Source organism: Pygocentrus nattereri, chromosome 16, assembly GCF_015220715.1.
Source record: "Pygocentrus nattereri isolate fPygNat1 chromosome 16, fPygNat1.pri, whole genome shotgun sequence".
NCBI lineage: Eukaryota > Metazoa > Chordata > Actinopteri > Characiformes > Serrasalmidae > Pygocentrus > Pygocentrus nattereri.
In genome coordinates, this window is record NC_051226.1 from 6,328,769 (window position 1) to 6,348,768 (window position 20,000).

The following is a 20,000-nucleotide window of genomic DNA, read 5'->3' on the forward strand; positions in this document are numbered from 1 at the left end:
TTCTGGTCCACTGATCTGGTTAAATTACTCGTTTGAAACGAAGCTGTTGGACGTGTTAGTGGCCTTCTGATTGGCTGTTTCAACGTCCATGAAGCTGAGACAGGGGCAACCGTCTCCGCAGAGTTTCACGCTGCTTTACATGTTGCAAACTTCCAATAAATCTTGCTTTATTTTCTTGTCCACTGATCTGGTTGAATCACTTGTTTGAAATAAAGTCGTTTGGGGCGTTATTGGCCTTCTGATTGGCTGTTTCCAACGTCAATGAGACAGGGCAACTGCTGCAGCACAGTTTCAAACGAGTTTCAGGGTGCTTTACATTTAGGTTCTTGTTAGACTTTTGCACAGTGCTGTATGTTACAATACACTTTCAAAGTATATCTAAGGGTATCATCAGTAGCCTAAACCTGAGAAAACATCAAGTGTCCTAATGTCAACTGTTGCTACGTGAACAGGTGCAACACTGCATCCTTGTGCTGAAGTGCACTATAGCTTAACATAAGCACCTTAAGCACCTCATCGCACCATCATCCACCCCATAATGTGAATTTCTATTCTGTAGTAACTCCTGTTGTTTAGAACATTCGGCAACACCTTAAGATAGTGAATATCTGCACCCTTCAGCAGCCAGAGGGTCTGTCAGTGCTCGCTTTGCCTCCCTCACTCACTCTCGCTGTGGCTGCACCCTCAGCTGACGAGCAGCGATTTGCTCTCCTCCGTGTCCTACATTCCCCTCATTGTCTTTGTGAAGCGCTGCAGCTCCCAGAGTGATGGGAGAGAAGGAAAAAAAAAAAAAAAAAAAAAAATCTTCAGCTCCCACCCAAGCAGCTCTGCCAAGCCAGAGAACAACAACAGAAAAGCCAGCAAGCTTCACTGAAACCATAGTGGGGAACAAGACCTTCTCACACTAACCTCAGACCAGTTTTGAGAGATTTTCACTGAAGGAACTGTTCCTGGACCAGTTGTTAACAAATAAGAGGGAAAAAAGGCCAGTTTCTAACGGAGATCTGCAAACACAGCTCGTCCAGTGCAGCATGCAAATCAGGCTGCATGCAAATGCAACGCGTCTCACTGGGCCCTGACAGAAGGGGCCTTTATGTGCTCAGGCTGTGGAGCACTTTCATGCAACTGTAATATCTGCCCGAGTAGCGGGAAGACGTCATCGCAGGCCTGCTAGCCGTGATGCCATGCACTGAGGTCATGCAGGAAAACACAGAGGAGTTTCTTCGGAAGGCAGCTGGGAAACGGCGAACAACAACTTACTTGTACGTCATGGCGTCGAGAGGCGAATATTGATTCATTAAAATAAATCCCACGGGTTCCACGTCCTAGACAGCTGAGGGAGAGCAGGCGGGCTCTGGGTGATCTGTGGAGAGAAGATAGTGTTCAGAAAGGGGAACAGCACAGCAGAAAACAGCACACACTGAAAAGATCCGGACTATTTGTTCTTCTTAGTAATCCTATAGACAGAGCTTCAACACAGTACCTTCACTGTAACCAAGACATCCTTATTCTCCCATAAACAAGCTCACTGAGGGCTACACTGAGGGTTACACTGAGGGCTACACTGAGGGCTACACTGAGGGCTACACTGAGGGCTACACTGAGGGCTACACTGAGGGCTACACTGAGGGTTACACTGAGGGCTACACTGAGGGCTACACTGAGGGCTACACTGAGGGCTACACTGAGGGCTACACTGAGGGTTACACTGAGGGCTACACTGAGGGTTACACTGAGGGCTACACTGAGGGTTACACTGAGGGTTACACTGAGGGTTACACTGAGGGTTACACTGAGGGCTACACTGAGGGCTACACTGAGGGCTACACTGAGGGTTACACTGAGGGCTACACTGAGGGTTACACTGAGGGCTACACTGAGGGTTACACTGAGGGTTACACTGAGGGTTACACTGAGGGTTACACTGAGGGCTACACTGAGGGTTACACTGAGGGTTACACTTCAACACAAGCAACATTTTCAAGAGCAACACAAGGCTAAAGACACAGCCATGCCTGACCCACTCACTCTGCTAGCAGAGCTACGGTGAAACGGGGAGGGGATCCGCCAGTTTGGTGGGGGATTGTGTCGCCATGGTGACCATGGAGGCGAGGAGAATAAATTGGAAGTGTTGAGGAATCCTGGCAGGATGAACTGAAGGAAGATATTGGGGGCTTTTTTTGAAGGTTTTACACACACACACACACACACACACACACACACACACACACACACACACACGTCACTGCTGTTGGAAACAAAACCTCATATCTCCAGTTTTGTCGTTTTTCAGTTTTTGACACAATTTGAAAACGCCTGTTCTCCTTTACATTATTTACACATTTCATGATGAACGGACTACAAGAACCGACTCAAAATGACACGACTACATGACGTTATGCAGAACGTGAGATTTCACTTTACAGTAACCTGCACTGAAGTTAACATTTATTCCTTAATGCTTATGGATTCATATTCTTTTTGCAGTAAATATCCAGTAAGTCTGAACCATCCAGTGGGTCCTGGCCATTTAAGTAGTTTAAAGTTAAACCCCCAGAAAATAAAACATGGAACAGCTTTATTCTATGCACTTCTTGCAGTTTTCTTCTATCTAGAACCCATGGGTGGCCCCGACTGCATTTTACACAATTTGAATACTCAGCGTTTCTAAATGCAAATATAACATTTACATTTCATAATGAAGCCTGAGCTTAAGAAGGCCGGTCTGTTCCTCTATTCAAATATTCCAGTTTTCAATGTGTAACAAACGTCCCATCGCAGAGACGCAGAGACCCTGTTCAGATGTGTTGGAACGTTATGTCCGATGAGGAGACAAAGGCGCCTGGCTGAATATCTGCCTACCTACCTACCTAGCAGCGATGATGCGGTTCCAGATCAAGACGTAAATGTTTTAAAACCTTCGTTTGCTGCATCGTTTTCAGTCAGGTCAGCCATTTGACTGAATGAGTAGCCAGGTCGTGCTCCACTGCTAGAGCAGCGAGTGAAGTTTGATTCTACAGTGGGTGAAATAACCTTGATATGTGAACACGCACTTCCAAAGAAACAACACTGACACTGTACAATCGTAGCTGTGCTCAGTCGTTAGTTAATGTTACCTGGGAATGAGCTTTTTATAGCCTAATATGTACGTTGTTATTGTTATTTCTCTTAGTTTTATGATACTTTTTTTGTGTGTATATATATATATATATATATATATATTTATTTATTTTTTTTAACAACAGCAACAACGAATCCTCAAAACCATTGTGCCCCACAACATACAACACCAATAAAACATTGCCATGGTGACAGCATGAGGTGAAACTAAAAGATTATCAGAAAATAGCTTATTTAAGGTGGAAAATTAAGGTTTTTTGTTTGTGTATTTGTTGTCTAAAATTGGATGAGCCTGAACATGCAACAATGAGATGTTTGGCATCGATAGATCCCAAACAAACAAACAAACAAACAAACAAGTAAGTAATTAAGTAAGTAAATAAGTAAGTAAAAAGTAAATAATTGAGAAAGAGGTACGTAATTAAGTAGTAAGTAATCAAGTAAGTAAGAAGTAATTAAAAAGTACATAATTACTTACTACTTAGTTACTTAAGTAAGTAGTAAGAAATTAAGTAAATAAGTAACAAGTAATCTAAGAAGTAATCAAGTAAGAAGTAAGTAAGAAATAAGTAATTAAGCAAGTAAGTTAGTGAGTAAACAAACAAACAAACAAACAAACAAACAAACAAACAAACAAACAAATCAACATCTGGTTTATTCCACCTGGTCAATGGCAAAAATTAACTCTTGAAAATTAACTCTTGAAAATTAACTCTTGATAGCTGAAGATGGTAAAATTAATGACAACTCCAATAAAAACAATGGAACATCCAGTCTGCCATCAACTGCTTACTGCCAACACGCAAAAACCAGCACCACTCCACAAGTATCCCACAATTCTGTCAGGGTCTAAATGGTGAAAGGATGATGCTTCTGTGTACTAAATAAAGAGGAACACAAACAAATACTTGACTACTGAAATTTTGTGTGTGTGGGGTGGGGGGGGTGGTTTGGGGTTGGGACCACTACCACTGCATCTCTCCAGCAAAATGCTGTTCCACGCAGCCATAAAGTGGCTCTCCAGGCAGCGCTAAAAGCCCACTGGTTTATCCTGCTCATATCCTACAGCCACATGTGTCCCAGTGCATCAGCAGAGCTTTGCTTAAGCTGCCATGCTTGTCTCTGCATTACAGATTAAAATAGCAGCATGTTATTAGCTTAATAGATTATACAGCATGTCAACACAGTGGGCAGTGAGTTCATATCAGAGAGACTCCGTGCACCAGGCTTGGAGGAAACAAAGAGAAAACACAAACACACGCCGTCAATCATTCCCTTCTTCTAATCACCACATATATCACAAGGGAAAGGGTCCCGAGGTCCAGATGTGGCCTCAGAGCTGGATATGTGGTCTCAGTATTCAGCTGCTGAGTCGTGTTGGTCAGCTTTGGCCTCCCAGCCTAATCCAAACAGCGCTCGCGAGCAGGCGTAACTGGATTTATGGGCTGCTGAAGACATTAACCCTGTCCACAGACAACACGCTGGACGCCTCTGGGGCTCCACCTTGAACCATCATACGTCCCAATACCACTTTGGTCCACTTCCTCTGCTGCCTTTCCTCAGACACTGCAAATACTACATCCTTCTAGCTGCGAGCAACTGAACCGATTCGGTATAAATCAGAATTCTTTTTCAAAATACACTCAATACACCAAACTGACCAGAGGAAGTATTAACACGGACAATAAAAACAAATTTTTGGATTTTGCATCTGAATTTAGCCCCAGAATTTTATTTGTTTTGGCTGAAAAAAAAAATGCATAACTTATTAAATATCATTACAACTGAACTCAAAATAGATGCAGTTGGGTCACTAACTTCAGGCCAATGCATCATGAAGCATTTTTACACCTTTACTTCTACACTTAAAAAATGATGGTTCTTTACGGGTTCTTTAGTGAAGAAAATGGTTGCATATAGAACCCAAGAACGCTCAAAGAACCTTTTGCAGGATTCATTTTTGTTCCATGCTGAAACTGTTCTTCAGATTGATGGAGAATGTGTTGGAGATGGTTCTATAGAACACCAAAAAGGGTACTTCCATTGCAATAAGCCTGACATCATAACAGAAGAACCCTTCTCTTAAAGGTTCTATACAGAACCATCTACAGAACATTCTCCATCAATCTGAAGGACTATTTTGCAATGCAATTGATCAAGTGATCATTTTTAATTGTGTATAATTCCTGAGAGAACTTCTTGTTGAGCAGGGAGGTCAGAAGTATCTGTCCTTAGCAAAGTTTTAAAATGTGGTGTAGTTCTATCAGTTTGCACATCACATGCCAAACAAACCCAAATCAACCCAAACTGGTGGTAATTTTAGGCATCAGAATTCATTATTCCATTATAATAATATCAATTCTGAAGACAAACGCTGACATTTTTCACGCTGTAATTGTTTTAGAATGTTTGCTCGATGTGCTCCTGCCTTTAAACTTACCGGCTCAGCAGTTGAAAAGCGGCTATGGCTCATATTTTAGAGATAAAGAATCAGACTGACGGCTACGAAGCGAGCCACTGCGGCACTGGGTCCTGTTCTGCTTTATTGATGTACGATCTGCAAGAAGGTTGTAGACGGAGCTGTCTGGGTGCGATTGGGGATACAGCCTCGTCTACTTCAGACTGCCTTCAGGCTTTTGATTCTGAAGCAGGGACTGCAGTTCTCAGGGGAGGAACGAGGGACGGCTTCCGATCGTCTGATCTGCCGGCTGGTGTCTGACTGTAACTCATTAGAGTTTAAACAGGTCAGCTCCACCCACAGCCACTGAACACAAACACACACAGGCTGCACATTACAGTGATGCCACACGGCGACGGTGTACGAATAGGCCGTCTAACAAATCACGTTTTTGCTTCACGGTCTGCGGCGAGTAGGGACTTCCTGATCCTGTTTTTTCTGCCTCCCTGATCTGATCTGATCCGATCCGATTCGAGTATTTTAATGCCAGGTGCCTGCAGAGGCCAAATAGATATGTTTTCATATATAATACAACCACAAAGGTCAGGACAGATACTGTGTTCTGTGTGTTTTTAACTAGTGATATGTGCATAATTTAGTTATGATAATGACTTTTAACTTTATTATTTTAAAATTTTGTTTACCCAATTTTTTCCCCAATTCTGTCGCCTCCAATTCCACCTGCTAGCTAGGTCTCCCCCAATCACACGATGCTATTCATGCCAGGAGGGCAAAGGCAGCAGAGGCTTCCTCCGAGACCCGTGAAACCAGCCACCACTTCTTTTCGAACTGCTGCTCACGCAACGTCACTGGACAGCCGAACGTGCTCGGAGGAAAGCGCCGACCGCCAGATCTGCTACATCAGCGAACAGACGCCTGCGCAGACTAGTGTCATGCTGAGTGATGGGGGGGGGGGGGACGGGGGCCATCCTGCCCACCCAGAGAGAGGCCAGTTGTGCTCTCTAGGACTCCCGGCTATGGATGGCTGTAGCATCACCAGATCGAGGTATATTCATTTTAATGACTGTTATAAACTGTAAAACTGGTTTATGATCAAACCGATTTAACAACCCAACTTTAACTCTTTCCCTGTTACTTGAACATTCATCAGTGAAATTCTTACATTTTTACAGTGGTCCAGTGGTCCGAATACAAATACATTTGTGTGATAGTTTCATTTTCGATCGATCGCGAGTGAAAAACATGGCACTTTGGACGTGTTACTGGTGCCACGCCACTCCCGTTCAGCGGCAGAAAGCAGCTGCATTCACATTTTACATGCAGATATTTAGATGAAATCGATCTGAGATACAGCCAAAACCCTGTAGTCCACTGTAAAATAGTCCCACACTGCAGACATTAAGATCTTCTGAAAAAGGCGCCTGACTGCTGCAGGATGTATGATGCCCATTTAGATCACATCTACAAGAAATTCAGCGAAAAAAACAAGAAACCAAAGGACTGGAACTGGTTATAAGGGCTTTAAACAGCCAATACCCAAGCTAAACGAAAATATGCCTGGACCAGCTTGGGTTGGGAATCTATGAGCTCTAAGAATCTGCTGTATGTGAGTTTGGGCAGATTTTATGGGTGATCCAACAAAAGACGACACTTCACCGTGCTGTATCGACTCACTAATCCAAGGCCTATCACAGGGGTCAGCAACGCTTTCAGGTAATAATAAAATCTTCCTCCTTTACAGTAAAATGAAGCTCTGCTGGTTGTTCAACACAGTTTAACAGTAAATGGCCTTAAACTCTGGAGTTAATGTAGAACTGCTGATTCACCCTTTAACCCTGAAATGCAGAAAACAATCGTGCCTAGTGAGGAGCTAACGAAATGGCCAAGAGAAAGACTTGAGATCAACATCGAGATGAACGGCTGTGTGTTTATAGTCAGTCCAGCTGGTTTACTGATACGTTTAATCTGCAATTAGACACTGACAAACACTAAGAAGTCATGAAGCTGAAGTCGCTTCTCATTAACCTTAAATGACCCTTTCGCTGTACTTTACACTGTAACACTGATGCAGCTCAGAGTTAGTGACGTCTATAACGTGCTGCTGGACCTCACACCACTCAGTGGCTGCTGTCTGTAAACACAGCGAGTCTCTCACACGCCATGTGAAAATGTAAATATACTTGATTTTATTTCTCTTATTTCTATTTTCCTGCATAGTTTATGTAAGTTGGTGTGTAAGCGTCTCGCTGCTGAAACACTGCAATTTCCCTCTGATCAATAAACTTCATTCACTCTTTCATTCTGTTTCTTTCCTTTGTTCTCTCTTTCTCGCTCATTTGTTGCTTTGTTCTTTTGTTTTCTTTCTCGTTCGTTCTATCGGTTCGTTTTCTTTCCATCTCTCATTCGTTCGTTGGTTCATTCTTTCGTTTTCTTTCTATCTCTCGTTGGTTCGTTCTTTCGTTTTCTTTCCATCTCTCATTCGTTCGTTGGTTAGTTCCTTCGTTTTCTATCTCTCATTCGTTCGTTCTTTCGTTCCTTCGTTTTCTTTCTATCTCTCGTTGGTTCGTTCTTTCGTTTTCTTTCTATCTCTCATTCGTTCGTTGGTTCGTTCTTTCATTTTCTTTCTATCCATCTCTCGTTCTTTGTTGGCTCATTCTTTCGTTTTCTTTCTATCTCTCATTCGTTCGTTCTTTCGTTTTCTTTCTATCCATCTCTCGTTCGTTGGTTCGTTCTCTACATTTTCTTTCTATCTCTCTCTTTCGTTGGTTCGTTCTTTTGTTTTCTTTCTATCCATCTCTCGTTCGTTGGTTCGTTCTTTCGTTTTCTTTCTATCCATCTCTCGTTCGTTGGTTCGTTCTCTACATTTTCTTTCTATCTCTCTCTTTCGTTGGTTCGTTCTTTTGTTTTCTTTCTATCCATCTCTCGTTCGTTGGTTCGTTCTTTCGTTTTCTTTCTATCCATCTCTCGTTCGTTGGTTCGTTCTCTACATTTTCTTTCTATCTCTCTCTTTCGTTGGTTCGTTCTTTTGTTTTCTTTCTATCCATCTCTCGTTCGTTGGTTCGTTCTCTACGTTTTCTTTCTATCTATCTCTTTCGTTGGTTTGTTCTTTTGTTTTCTTTCTATCCATCTCTCGTTCTTTGTTGGCTCATTCTTTCGTTTTCTTTCTATCTCTCATTCGTTCGTTCTTTCGTTTTCGTTCCATCCATCTCTCGTTCGTTGGTTCGTTCTTTCGTTTTCTTTCTATCCATCTCTCGTTCGTTGGTTCGTTCTCTACATTTTCTTTCTATCTCTCTCTTTCGTTGGTTCGTTCTTTTGTTTTCTTTCTATCCATCTCTCGTTCGTTGGTTCGTTCTTTCGTTTTCTTTCTATCCATCTCTCGTTCGTTGGTTCGTTCTCTACATTTTCTTTCTATCTCTCTCTTTCGTTGGTTCGTTCTTTTGTTTTCTTTCTATCCATCTCTCGTTCGTTGGTTCGTTCTCTACATTTTCTTTCTATCTCTCTCTTTCGTTGGTTCGTTCTTTTGTTTTCTTTCTATCCATCTCTCGTTCGTTGGTTCGTTCTTTCGTTTTCTTTCTATCCATCTCTCGTTCGTTGGTTCGTTCTCTACATTTTCTTTCTATCTCTCTCTTTCGTTGGTTCGTTCTTTTGTTTTCTTTCTATCCATCTCTCGTTCGTTGGTTCGTTCTCTACATTTTCTTTCTATCTCTCTCTTTCGTTGGTTCGTTCTTTTGTTTTCTTTCTATCCATCTCTCGTTCGTTGGTTCGTTCTCTACGTTTTCTTTCTATCCATCTCTCGTTCGTTGGTTCGTTCTCTACATTTTCTTTCTATCTATCTCTTTCGTTGGTTTGTTCTTTTGTTTTCTTTCTATCCATCTCTCGTGTGCGTGTTGGTTCGTTCTTTTGTTTTCTATCTCTCTCATTCACTCGTTGGTTCATTCTCTTTCATTTGTTCTTTTGTTTTCTCTCTCTCTCTCTCTCTCTCTCTCTCTCTCTCTCTCTCTCTCTCTCTCTCTCTCGTGCAGCAGTTACATTCTTGCACATCAGGGTGCCATTTAAGGAAAAAACCAGAAGCTGGTGTCTGAGAAGCGATTTCAGCCTTATAAAAAAATCAAATGTTGAAAGAAATTTTCCAAGAAACTATTCTACTTTAGTTTCCTGCCAGAGATGCGAGAAAAGCAGCTCTAGCTGAGCTAAACCTTAAAGCAAAGTCAGTCTGTGGTTTCATTAATATATTTTTACCCTTCACTAGAACATCAGCACATACTCGGACACATTTACAGACAAGATGGTAAAACGGACATGAAACGTGGCTCCGAAGGCGGTTTGATCTTTGTGAAAGGGACCAAACGGCTCCTCTTAAGATCTGGGTTGCCGACCTCTCGTTTATTATATTCACCATGTGTGTCAATGTAATCACAAAAGCAGCATTTTGTCCATATCGTGAAGCTAAATCACTGAAATGATCCTTCTATTCACAGTTACTCTACACGGTTATTACAGCAGTCACTGGGAGGGCAGCCAGGTTCACAAACCTAGCAGCACAGCCAGGCCAGACCTGCAGCCACACCCACAGAACGGCCCTGAAAGCTTTTAGCAGTGCACATCACTCAATACGCTGCAGAGGCCTTTGAGTTCCCCTGGCAGTCAGCTCCAGCGACTACTACCTCAGCCTTCAAGCAGGGAAGACCTCAAACGCCATGATGGTCTGTAGCATTTCTATCACCTCAGCTTTGGTCAAAACAGACAGTTAGCAGATTTTAATCAATCACACATACATGACTTTGCTACCTACACTGTATGTGCAGTGGGACACCTGCTCCCCCAGCGTTTCTTCTGAAATGAAGGGGATTAACTGAGTTTGTCCCTCTTTACTGCAGTAACAGCCTTGACTCTTCTGGGAAGGTTTTACACTAGATGTTGAACATTGTTGTGAGGATTTGATTGAGCATTAGTCAGGATCAGGTGATGTTAGATGGTCAGTTCTGGATCAATCATCATCCCAAAGGTACTGGATGGAGCACCATCACTCTAGAGAACACAGTTCCACTGCTCCAATGCTGGGCACTGGGCAGGGTAACCCTAGGCGTCCTATTCTACTGCTTTTCTATGGAGATACAAGCTGTGGGTGCAAAAGTAAATGCCTGCAAACACCTGAAGTAGCTCAATTCACTCATCAGAAGGTCCTTCTGGATACTTATGAACTTAACTGCATTGTGGTGATGTGATCATTGCAATGCAGCTGCCTAAAGAAGGTGAACATCATCACTTTTAAATACGATACTTCTAGATATTCCTTGCGGGTAACTTGGTGGACATCTAACGAAATGGCGCTCTCAGCAATCAGAAACCACAAACAGAGCATTCTCAGATCACGTGAGTAGATGACATCATACCGATACATGCTGGCCCCACCCCTTCAGTAGGCCCCTAAAGAAACTATGGGAAACCCAAGCAGGCTGGGACCAGATCAGAGGGAGAAAACGAACACTCAGCAGAGCTCGCTGACGTCATTTCAACTTAATGCGAGTACACTGGGAAAAAATTCTGTTCAAGGCGTCCACAACACTGTGCGTATCTATTTCATCTCTGGCCAACATGATCATCAAGTACAAGTTCATTTTCAGCCTCAGGAAAAACAGCAGAAAACGTACTCTCACCGGCCACTTTATTAGGTACAATTAGGTTCAATTGCTTGTTAACACAAATAGCTGATCAGCCAATCACACGGCCGAACTCAACGCATTTAGCCATGTAGAGGTGGTCAAGACAACTTGCTGAAGTGCAGACCGAGCATCAGAACGGGGAAGAAAGGGGATTTAAGGGGCTTTGAACGTGGCGTGGTTGTTGGAGCCAGACGGGCTGGTCTGAGTATTTCAGAAACTGCTGATCTACTGGGATTTTCACACACAACCATCTCTAGGGTTTACAGAGAACGGTCAGAAAAAGAGGAAATATCCAGTGAGCGGTCAGTTGTGTGGACGAAAATGCCTTGTTGATGTGAGAGGTCAGAGAAGAATGGGCAGACTGGTTCCAGATGATAGAAAGGCAACAGGAACTCAAATAACCAACCAAAACCTCTGAGGAACTTTTCCAACACCTTGTTGAAAGTCTGCCATGAAGAATTAAGGCAGTTCTGAAGGCAAAAGGGGGTCCAACCTCTTACTAGCAACCTAATAAAGTGGCCGGTGAGTTCATATTTAACAGAAAATTACATAAAAGCCTCAACAACTACACATATTTTTGTCATTTTTCAGTTATCATGTCCACCTTTCGCTTTTTCTAGCTTCCATTCCTTTCAGGAGACTCACTTTCAGTTTCTCAAAGAATCTGCAGTCACACCTCCAAAGTTGCTGCTTCTCACAATCCAAGCAATCCCAATCACATTCAGTGATATTGAGGTCTGGACTCTGGTGTGTCCATCTCCTTTTCTCAGTGAGGTTCTTCTTGATCAGCTACACGTCCTTTCAGACCCACAGCGCTGAGTGGTCTTCTCACAGTGGAAGGATGGACAGAAACACCTGTGGATGTTTTCAGATCTGAAGCAGCTTGATTTTCTCCTCTCTCTCAAAGATCAAAGCTTTAAGTGCTGTTTATCTGATGGGGGTCAGTTTTGGTGTCTGCCAGGTCTTCCAGTTGGTTGTTAACTTCCTTATGCATGTGCATTATCTTATTATCTCATACCTACTTGTAGTAATTGGCTGCTTTGAATGAAAACTAAATAAATCAAGAGGTCTCTGACATTTGCACAGCACTGTATAACTGTATAATCCAGAGAATTGAGTAAAGAATACGGTAAATATGTATTATTCTTCCATTATGAGTGGCCTCTCATCTTTCATATCTGTACAGCTTACTCATCACACCTGTATTTATTCCCAGCAGCAGTATATTTATTCATATTTACCATGTTCAGGTCTAATACCACATCAATCTCTCTTCAGGGGCAACGAATAATACAGGCTGTGTAGCACAACTGAGCTACTCCGAGCTTTAAGCATTGAGATTAGGTGGTATTTGCCCTTTAATGTTTTGCTGAACTGTTTATAGACCCCTATAGGATCGTAAAATCCCCCCAAATGCACAGACGCAGCAAACGGCTGAACAACTGACAGCCTTTCAGACCAAAACGTGTCAATTTCCCCTCAACCGTCATGAAACGGTTGAACTGGAAAATGATAAATATGCAGATTTCCCTGTTCTGTGGGTTTCCAGAGCCAATGTGGCCATTGGCTCAATTACTGAAGAACCGTAACAGTCGATATCGTGGAAAAAACACTGAAGAACTTTCCAACGTGGGCACGGCATTCCTGAGCAGCAGCAATTCCAAGAAAACCTGATCAGCTTAAAATGAGACATTAAATCTCAAACTAACAGGCAGGCCACTGCTGAACAGCTCGAAAATACGTCCCCTAGGCTTCACCAATGATTTTCAGCTGACTATTAATGAAATTACAGTTTAAAAGTTTTTGAGCCCACTGTACAAAAGCAGAGACCCTTAAGTGAATCATTAATCATATCCATTAAATGAATATGTTCCAGAACTGAGCCTGAAGCTTAAAACTGAAACTTATTAAAGGGCCCATATCATGGAAAAAGTGAACTTTCTTCCCTTTTTTTTTAAAAATAAGGGTTTGATATAGCATTATAAACATTTAAAAACTTTTAAAACATAATCCCAGTTCATATGTCCATGTATGGAAAGAAAGTAAGAAGCGTTTCTGTGACATCACAAAAATGGGAATGCATATATTCACATATATCCACCTAGTCAGCGTACAAAATTCATGCCAAAGTTATAATGAGTGTTTCAGCTTTGAATGCCTTTTAAAATGACAAATATACACGGCAGCCAATCAGAACATAGCTTATTTACATATTGCTGTTGTCGGAACAAAACCTCGTATCTCCAAATTAGTAACTTTACAGGAGAAGCAAAAAACCTACTTCACTTTTAATGTAAATCAATGTAACCAGACCTTTTCCCAAGTACTTTTGGGTCATTTCTTTTGGTCCATTCACCATGAAATCTGCACAGAATATAAAGGGAAACGGACACTTTCAAATTATATCAAAAACTAAAAAAATTAAAAAAATTAAAAAAAAGACAAAATTGAAAATACAAGGTTTTGTTCTAACATAATCGACATAATCAACCTTAAAGTTACAGTAACAAAAACAGGCTGCTGTAATTCTAATAAACATTCCTGTAAAATGAATTACAATATAATTATTTTTGAGATGTAAAACAACACCTGTCATAAAAGGACCTCCGGAAAAGAATGCAAGATATATTCCTGCCCTGTGGCTCAAAGGAAAGAAAACACCAGAGGAATCCATACATTTGGTCTGAAAGCCCCACTCATTAAGAACCACAGGCGCAATTTGTGAAATACAACACCTGACATTCCAGCGCTGACAGAAACAAAAGCAGCCCCCCACCGTCCCCCCCACCCCCGTCCACCCCAAACAAAGCACATCTTCATACGCTCCGTCACGGGGAGGAACAGAACAAACAGCAACACTTCTGTCAGCATCACACGCTGAAGATACAGCACCACAGAAGTATCATTTAACAGGGTCCTGCTCCAGACAAAAGACAGCGTCCCCCGTTCGTGTTCCGCGCACGCGTGTAGAACGGCGTCGCTGGCAGGCACGAGTTACTGGAGCTTTGAAGTCGCCCGATAGCTGAGAAGCCGTGCAAACATGCTTTGATCTCTCAGCAGCAAGAGAAGCCTTCTTCAGCACAAACAGCCACAAACAGCTCGTGCTCGAGCACTGAGAGTGTGAGGGTGTTCACGCGGTGGAGAACTGTAGCTTAAAGCACTACAGCCCGTATCAAACACCCTGCTAAAAGACCATAGAAACCATTAAGGCCCAGTCCCATTTCGCCGCTCGTCCCTACCACTGAGCCCTCAGCTGTCTGTTCTGCGCGTCCACGCCGAGAGGATAGGGTGTCCCCCATTCTTGTTGAGATAGTGAGGTAGGGTGAAGTGTTAGGGCTACATGGCCCTCCAAATGGAGGTTTTTCGGAGACTCACTCCAGAGTCTTGTGAGAAAAAAAAAGAAAAACTAGCAAGACGGCTGAGGAAACCCACAAATGTGAGAATTTTCACTGTTTAAAATTATATTAACCATTTCTTCATAACATAAAAATCGATTGCAGTAGCTGATGTCTTGGTAGCTATTTAGCTAACTTTCCCACTCCACCTTAAATGGCGCTGCAGTTACATTCCGGCACCTCAGGCGTCGCAACTGCTGCACCGTTTAAGGTGGAACAGGAAAAATTCAACCAAGAATCTGGAGAATTAGGGGGGGTAATAATAAATAACTGCCCCCCTTTTTGAAGGCGTATGATGCCCTAAATGTAACTAAAGCCCAGCAGTGAGGAGCTGAACTTTCCCCTCCTCTGCTGTCCCTGCAGACGGGCAGGGTCGCCTACAGAGCAGTGCTAGTAGCTGTTAATAAAGTGATGCTCGTTTTATTTGAAGGTCTCATTTCAGAGGGAAGATTTCAGCCACTACACTTGTAGCCCAGTTCCAAGGGGCAAGGAGACACTTGAAAACACGGTAGGGGTAAAAATAAGAAATGGGACTGGGTCCAAGTGTTGGTTCCTTATGGTTGTGTACTGTGTTCTGGATTTTTTAATAGGTTGCTATCACAATATAAAGCAACCCAGTGGTTTAACAGGTGACCAGTGGCTGATTCTAAATGCATTTGATGGTTTCTTAATGGGATCTAAAAGGTATTCTACAGGAATGCAGAGGTCTTTATTGGAAACCACTGAGCCAATTCCCATTAGAAAGAAAAACAGGATAAATCCTAATGGCTTCAATTTGTCCTTTTTCAGCAGGGCAGTCATTCAGCTAAGTTTGGTATCTAAAGTTGGATTATTTATTTTGCACTGGAGCTTTGACAGAAGCTTACACCCAGTCAATGAGCACAGCACTGACTGCGTGCTAAACTACACTTGCCTTAAATAACTGAGTCGTTAGACGAGACTCAGCCTTACGTCAATATCCGATGTTTTTCCATGTACATATTTGCCGAAGCAGATGCCAGAGAAGTTTAATAAGTCAATTCCTGTGAGTGCAGGTTGAGTCTCGAGTCTTTAGTAGAGAATTTTAGTTTAGTCTCATTATCAGCTGCAGGCATCACATTGTACTAAAGTAAGCCCCACTAAAAAAACCATCAGGTTTAACATGGCTTCAATTAACGAGCCCTGAAGTGAACTGAAGTGCTGGTCTGAGTGGATCAGACACAGCAGTGCTGCTGGAGTTTTTAAACGCCTTGGGCAAGACTCCCAACACCACCACTGCCTACTGAGCAAGTGCCCTACACTATACCAATAAGAGTCCTTGGGCAAGACTCCCAACACCACCACTGCCTACTAAGCAAGCACCCTACATTATACCAATAAGAGTCCTTGGGCAAGACTCCCAACACCACCACTGCCTACTAAGCAAGCACCCTACATTATACCAATAAGAGTCCTTGGGCAAGACTCCCAACACCACCACTGCCTACTGAGCAAGTGCCCTACACTATACCAATAAGAGTCCTTGGGCAAGACTCCCAACACCACCACTGCCTACTGAGCAAGTGCCCTACACTATACCAATAAGAGTCCTTGGGCAAGACTCCCAACACCACCACTGCCTACCTGTGTAAAAATGATCAAACTGTGAGTCGCTCTGGATAAAAGCATCTGTCAAATGCTGTAAATGTAAAAAATGCATATATAAAAGTGGTAATCCATAAAAGCCATCTTAACCTACAGATACGAGCATGTTTTACTAAGCTTCGGGTACACGTTAGGTGCATTATCCTTACAACCCTTACAACACGCATCTAAAGAAGTAAACTTCAGACGCCAAACATAGCTGAGCGACTACATATGGGGAGGGGTGGGGGGGAGGGGTTATTTACTGTCAAAATTTGATTTATTGCCAAACTATTCTCTGAAAATGCTGGTCTGGAGACAGACTGATGCCCATGTGGGGGGGATGCGAGTGCCTTTTTCCCAGCTGCTCCTCGGAGAGTTAGAGATGACAAGAGTTTATAGCAACACGCTAACAACAACAGCAGCAGCTCCCTGCCACAAGCCCTACGGCTCAGCTTAATGACAGACACAACATGTCTCATTTATGTACCCAAAACCTTCCTGTCTGTCATTTCTGTATTAAAGCAACGTAAATAAAAACACTCTCAATGGAAACACCTGACTTTTACTCACCAAACAGCGTCTGAGCAAGAAAATAGAGAATTTGCTTGCTGTAATTCTGTTATCTGGTGTTGTTCCACCTCTATCCTTCAGTCTTGGCTCCTCGTCATGGTCTTAAGGAGTTTTCCCATCACTGTCTTCCTCTGCACGCTTTTGAAGGCTGGACCACATTTCTGGAAAGCGTCTGGTGTAAAAGCGCGATTTTAAGCGCAATATGAAAGCAAAACTGATCTGGTTGCTCATTCAGAGACGTGGATTAAGCTTGAGGAGTGAGGAGCTAATCAAAGTCCATTCCATTCCCAGAGATGTTGCAGCTTCTGTAGTAAACCTCCCCGGCTGTTGACGGAGGCTGGACCAGCGGCTGTTTTCACAGCAGTGTGTGCTCGTGGCAGGGATAAGGCACCGTTCCCTCTCCCCCCCCGTTTGTGGAGGAAAAGCCCTACAGAGAAGGCATGTCTGCAGAAAACACCAGCAAAGCACCACAAATGCAGACAAAAAGGCTCCTTAACCTCCGCCGCTCCCTTTCACTCCCCCTACGGTCACTGTCACTTTCCCTCTCGCGCTCCTCTCTTCCTCGCAGCTACAGCACAATTAAATATTTAAGGAGGATCGGCAGCAGACCGCTCGCATCGCGCTCGCTCAGGGTTCGGTGGGGAGCGCTCCCGTCACCGTGACTGCTTCAAACAATAGCAGCCGGCTCAGCTGCTCTCTGCGTGAGCTGCCATATGGCTGCAAATCCATATCATGATCTAATAAAATCACAATACAACTGCGATGATGTAATAAAAACCACAGTATCGTTGATACCCAATGAAAAAACGCATTAATGTGGACTGAATTTGCACATTTATGTGGTTACAACACAAAGACATACATTTAAATCAAAGAACAACAAAACAAACGCATAATAAAGAGAAAATCACTCCATTTTCCAAGCGGAGGTGCATGACCACGGGATTCTCACATCCACACTCATACCTAGAGCTGAAACAATTGTTCAGCGTGAACAATAAAAAAAAAAAATATATGTAAAAACTGTCAACAAACATTTCTGTAGCAAAAAATTTTTGCTTACATTTTCACAGTGATGTCCATCCTAGACCGAGTTAACAACTTAACCTGAAGAGGGCAGCAGTTCACTAAGTGTGTCGTACATCTCGGAGCAGATAGCAAAAGAAAAAGAACAAGCACAGCTGACAGTTAAGTCCAGAAGAACTGGAAATTCAGTCGTCAGATACAAAAACATATCGCTGCATATCTCCAAAAATAGTAACTTTACAGGAGAAGGAAAAACATACTTTACTTTTAATGTAAGTCAAAGAAACCAGAATAATTTAGAAGTCATTTTGGGCTGATTCTTTTAGTCCACTTACCATGGAATTTACACAGAGAGCAGCAGGCATTTTCAAATAATCTCAAAAAACGAAAAACATGGAGATACAAGGTTTTATTCCCGACAACAGCGATATGTTTGCTGTGTATAGTAATTTTTGTTTATCTGATGTTTGTTATTATCGCCTTTAGAGGGCGGCGGTGAGTGATGTTTGTTTATCTGATGTGTGTTAATAACGCCTTTAGAGGGCGGCGGTGAGTGATGTTTGTTTATCTGATGTTTGTTAATAACGCCTTTAGAGGGCGGCGGCGAGTGATGTTTGTTTATCTGATGTGTGTTAATAACGCCTTTAGAGGGCGGCGGCGAGTGATGTTTGTTTATCTGATGTTAGTTAATAACGCCTTTAGAGGGCGGCGGCGAGTGATGTTTGTTTATCTGATGTTTGTTATTAACACCTTTAGAGGGCGGCGGCGAGTGATGTTTGTTTATCTGATGTTTGTTATTAACACCTTTAGAGGGCGGCGGTGAGTGATGTTTGTTTATCTGATGTGTGTTAATAACGCCTTTAGAGGGCGGCGGTGAGTGATGTTTGTTTATCTGATGTTTGTTAATAACGCCTTTAGAGGGCAGCGGTGAGTGATGTTTGTTTATCTGATGTTTGTTAATAACGCCTTTAGAGGGCGGCGGTGAGTGATGTTTGTTTATCTGATGTCTGTTAATAACGCCTTTAGAGGGCGGCGGTGAGTGATGTTTGTTTATCTGATGTTTGTTAATAACGCCTTTAGAGGGCGGCGGTGAGTGATGTTTGTTTATCTGATGTTTGTTAATAACGCCTTTAGAGGGCGGCGGTGAGTGATGTTTGTTTATCTGATGTTTGTTAATAACGCCTTTAGAGGGCGGCGGTGAGTGATGTTTGTTTATCTGATGTTTGTTAATAACGCCTTTAGAGGGCGGCGGTGAGTGATGTTTGTTTATCTGATGTTTATTAATAACGCCTTTAGAGGGCGGCGGTGAGTGATGTTTGTTTATCTGATGTTTATTAATAACGCCTTTAGAGGGCGGCGGTGAGTGATGTTTGTTTATCTGATGTTTGTTAATAACGCCTTTAGAGGGCGGCGGTGAGTGATGTTTGTTTATCTGATGTTTATTAATAACGCCTTTAGAGGGCGGCGGTGAGTGATGTTTGTTTATCTGATGTTTATTAATAACGCCTTTAGAGGGCGGCGGTGAGTGATGTTTGTTTATCTGATGTTTGTTAATAACGCCTTTAGAGGGCGGCGGTGAGTGATGTTTGTTTATCTGATGTTTGTTAATATCGCCTTTAGAGGGCGGCGGTGAGTGATGTTTGTTTATCTGATGTTTGTTAATAACGCCTTTAGAGGACGGCGGTGAGTGATGTTTGTTTATCTGATGTTTGTTAATAACACCTTTAGAGGACGGCGGTGAGTGATGTTTGTTTATCTGATGTTTATTAATAACGCCTTTAGAGGGCGGCGGTGAGTGATGTTTGTTTATCTGATGTTTATTAATAACGCCTTTAGAGGGCGGCGGTGAGAGATGTTTGTTTATCTGATGTTTGTTAATAACGCCTTTAGAGGGCGGCGGTGAGAGATGTTTGTTTATCTGATGTTTGTTAATATCACCTTTAGAGGGCGGCGGTGAGTGATGTTTGTTTATCTGATGTTTGTTAATAACGCCTTTAGAGGGCGGCGGTGAGAGATGTTTGTTTATCTGATGTTTGTTAATATCACCTTTAGAGGGCGGCGGTGAGTGATGTTTGTTTATCTGATGTTTGTTAATAACGCCTTTAGAGGGCGGCGGTGAGTGATGTTTGTTTATCTGATGTTTGTTTATATCACCTACAGAGGGCGGCGGTGAGTGATGTGTGTTAATATCACCTTTAGAGG

General features: G+C 42.6%; 1 protein-coding gene across 9 annotated transcripts in view; it reads right to left on the minus strand.

The window, feature by feature from the left end:
* The window catches only part of sema4d (sema domain, immunoglobulin domain (Ig), transmembrane domain (TM) and short cytoplasmic domain, (semaphorin) 4D), a 129,026-nt gene that overhangs the window by 88,049 nt on the left and 20,977 nt on the right, over window positions 1-20,000 (minus strand). For 2 of the 9 annotated variants that reach the window (XM_037546057.1, XM_037546056.1), the window contains exons 1-2: window positions 16,773-17,433; window positions 1,261-1,363 (exon numbers count right to left, since the gene is read on the minus strand). In XM_037546057.1, coding sequence (XP_037401954.1) covers window positions 1,261-1,298 — 38 coding nt within the window. In that variant the 5' untranslated portion in view covers window positions 1,299-1,363; window positions 16,773-17,433. Of the gene's footprint in view, window positions 1-1,260; window positions 1,364-2,028; window positions 2,158-16,772; window positions 17,435-17,835; window positions 17,854-20,000 lie in introns of those variants that run through there. The other 7 variants (XM_017723599.2, XM_037546053.1, XM_017723598.2 and 4 more) reach the window with 5 other exon arrangements.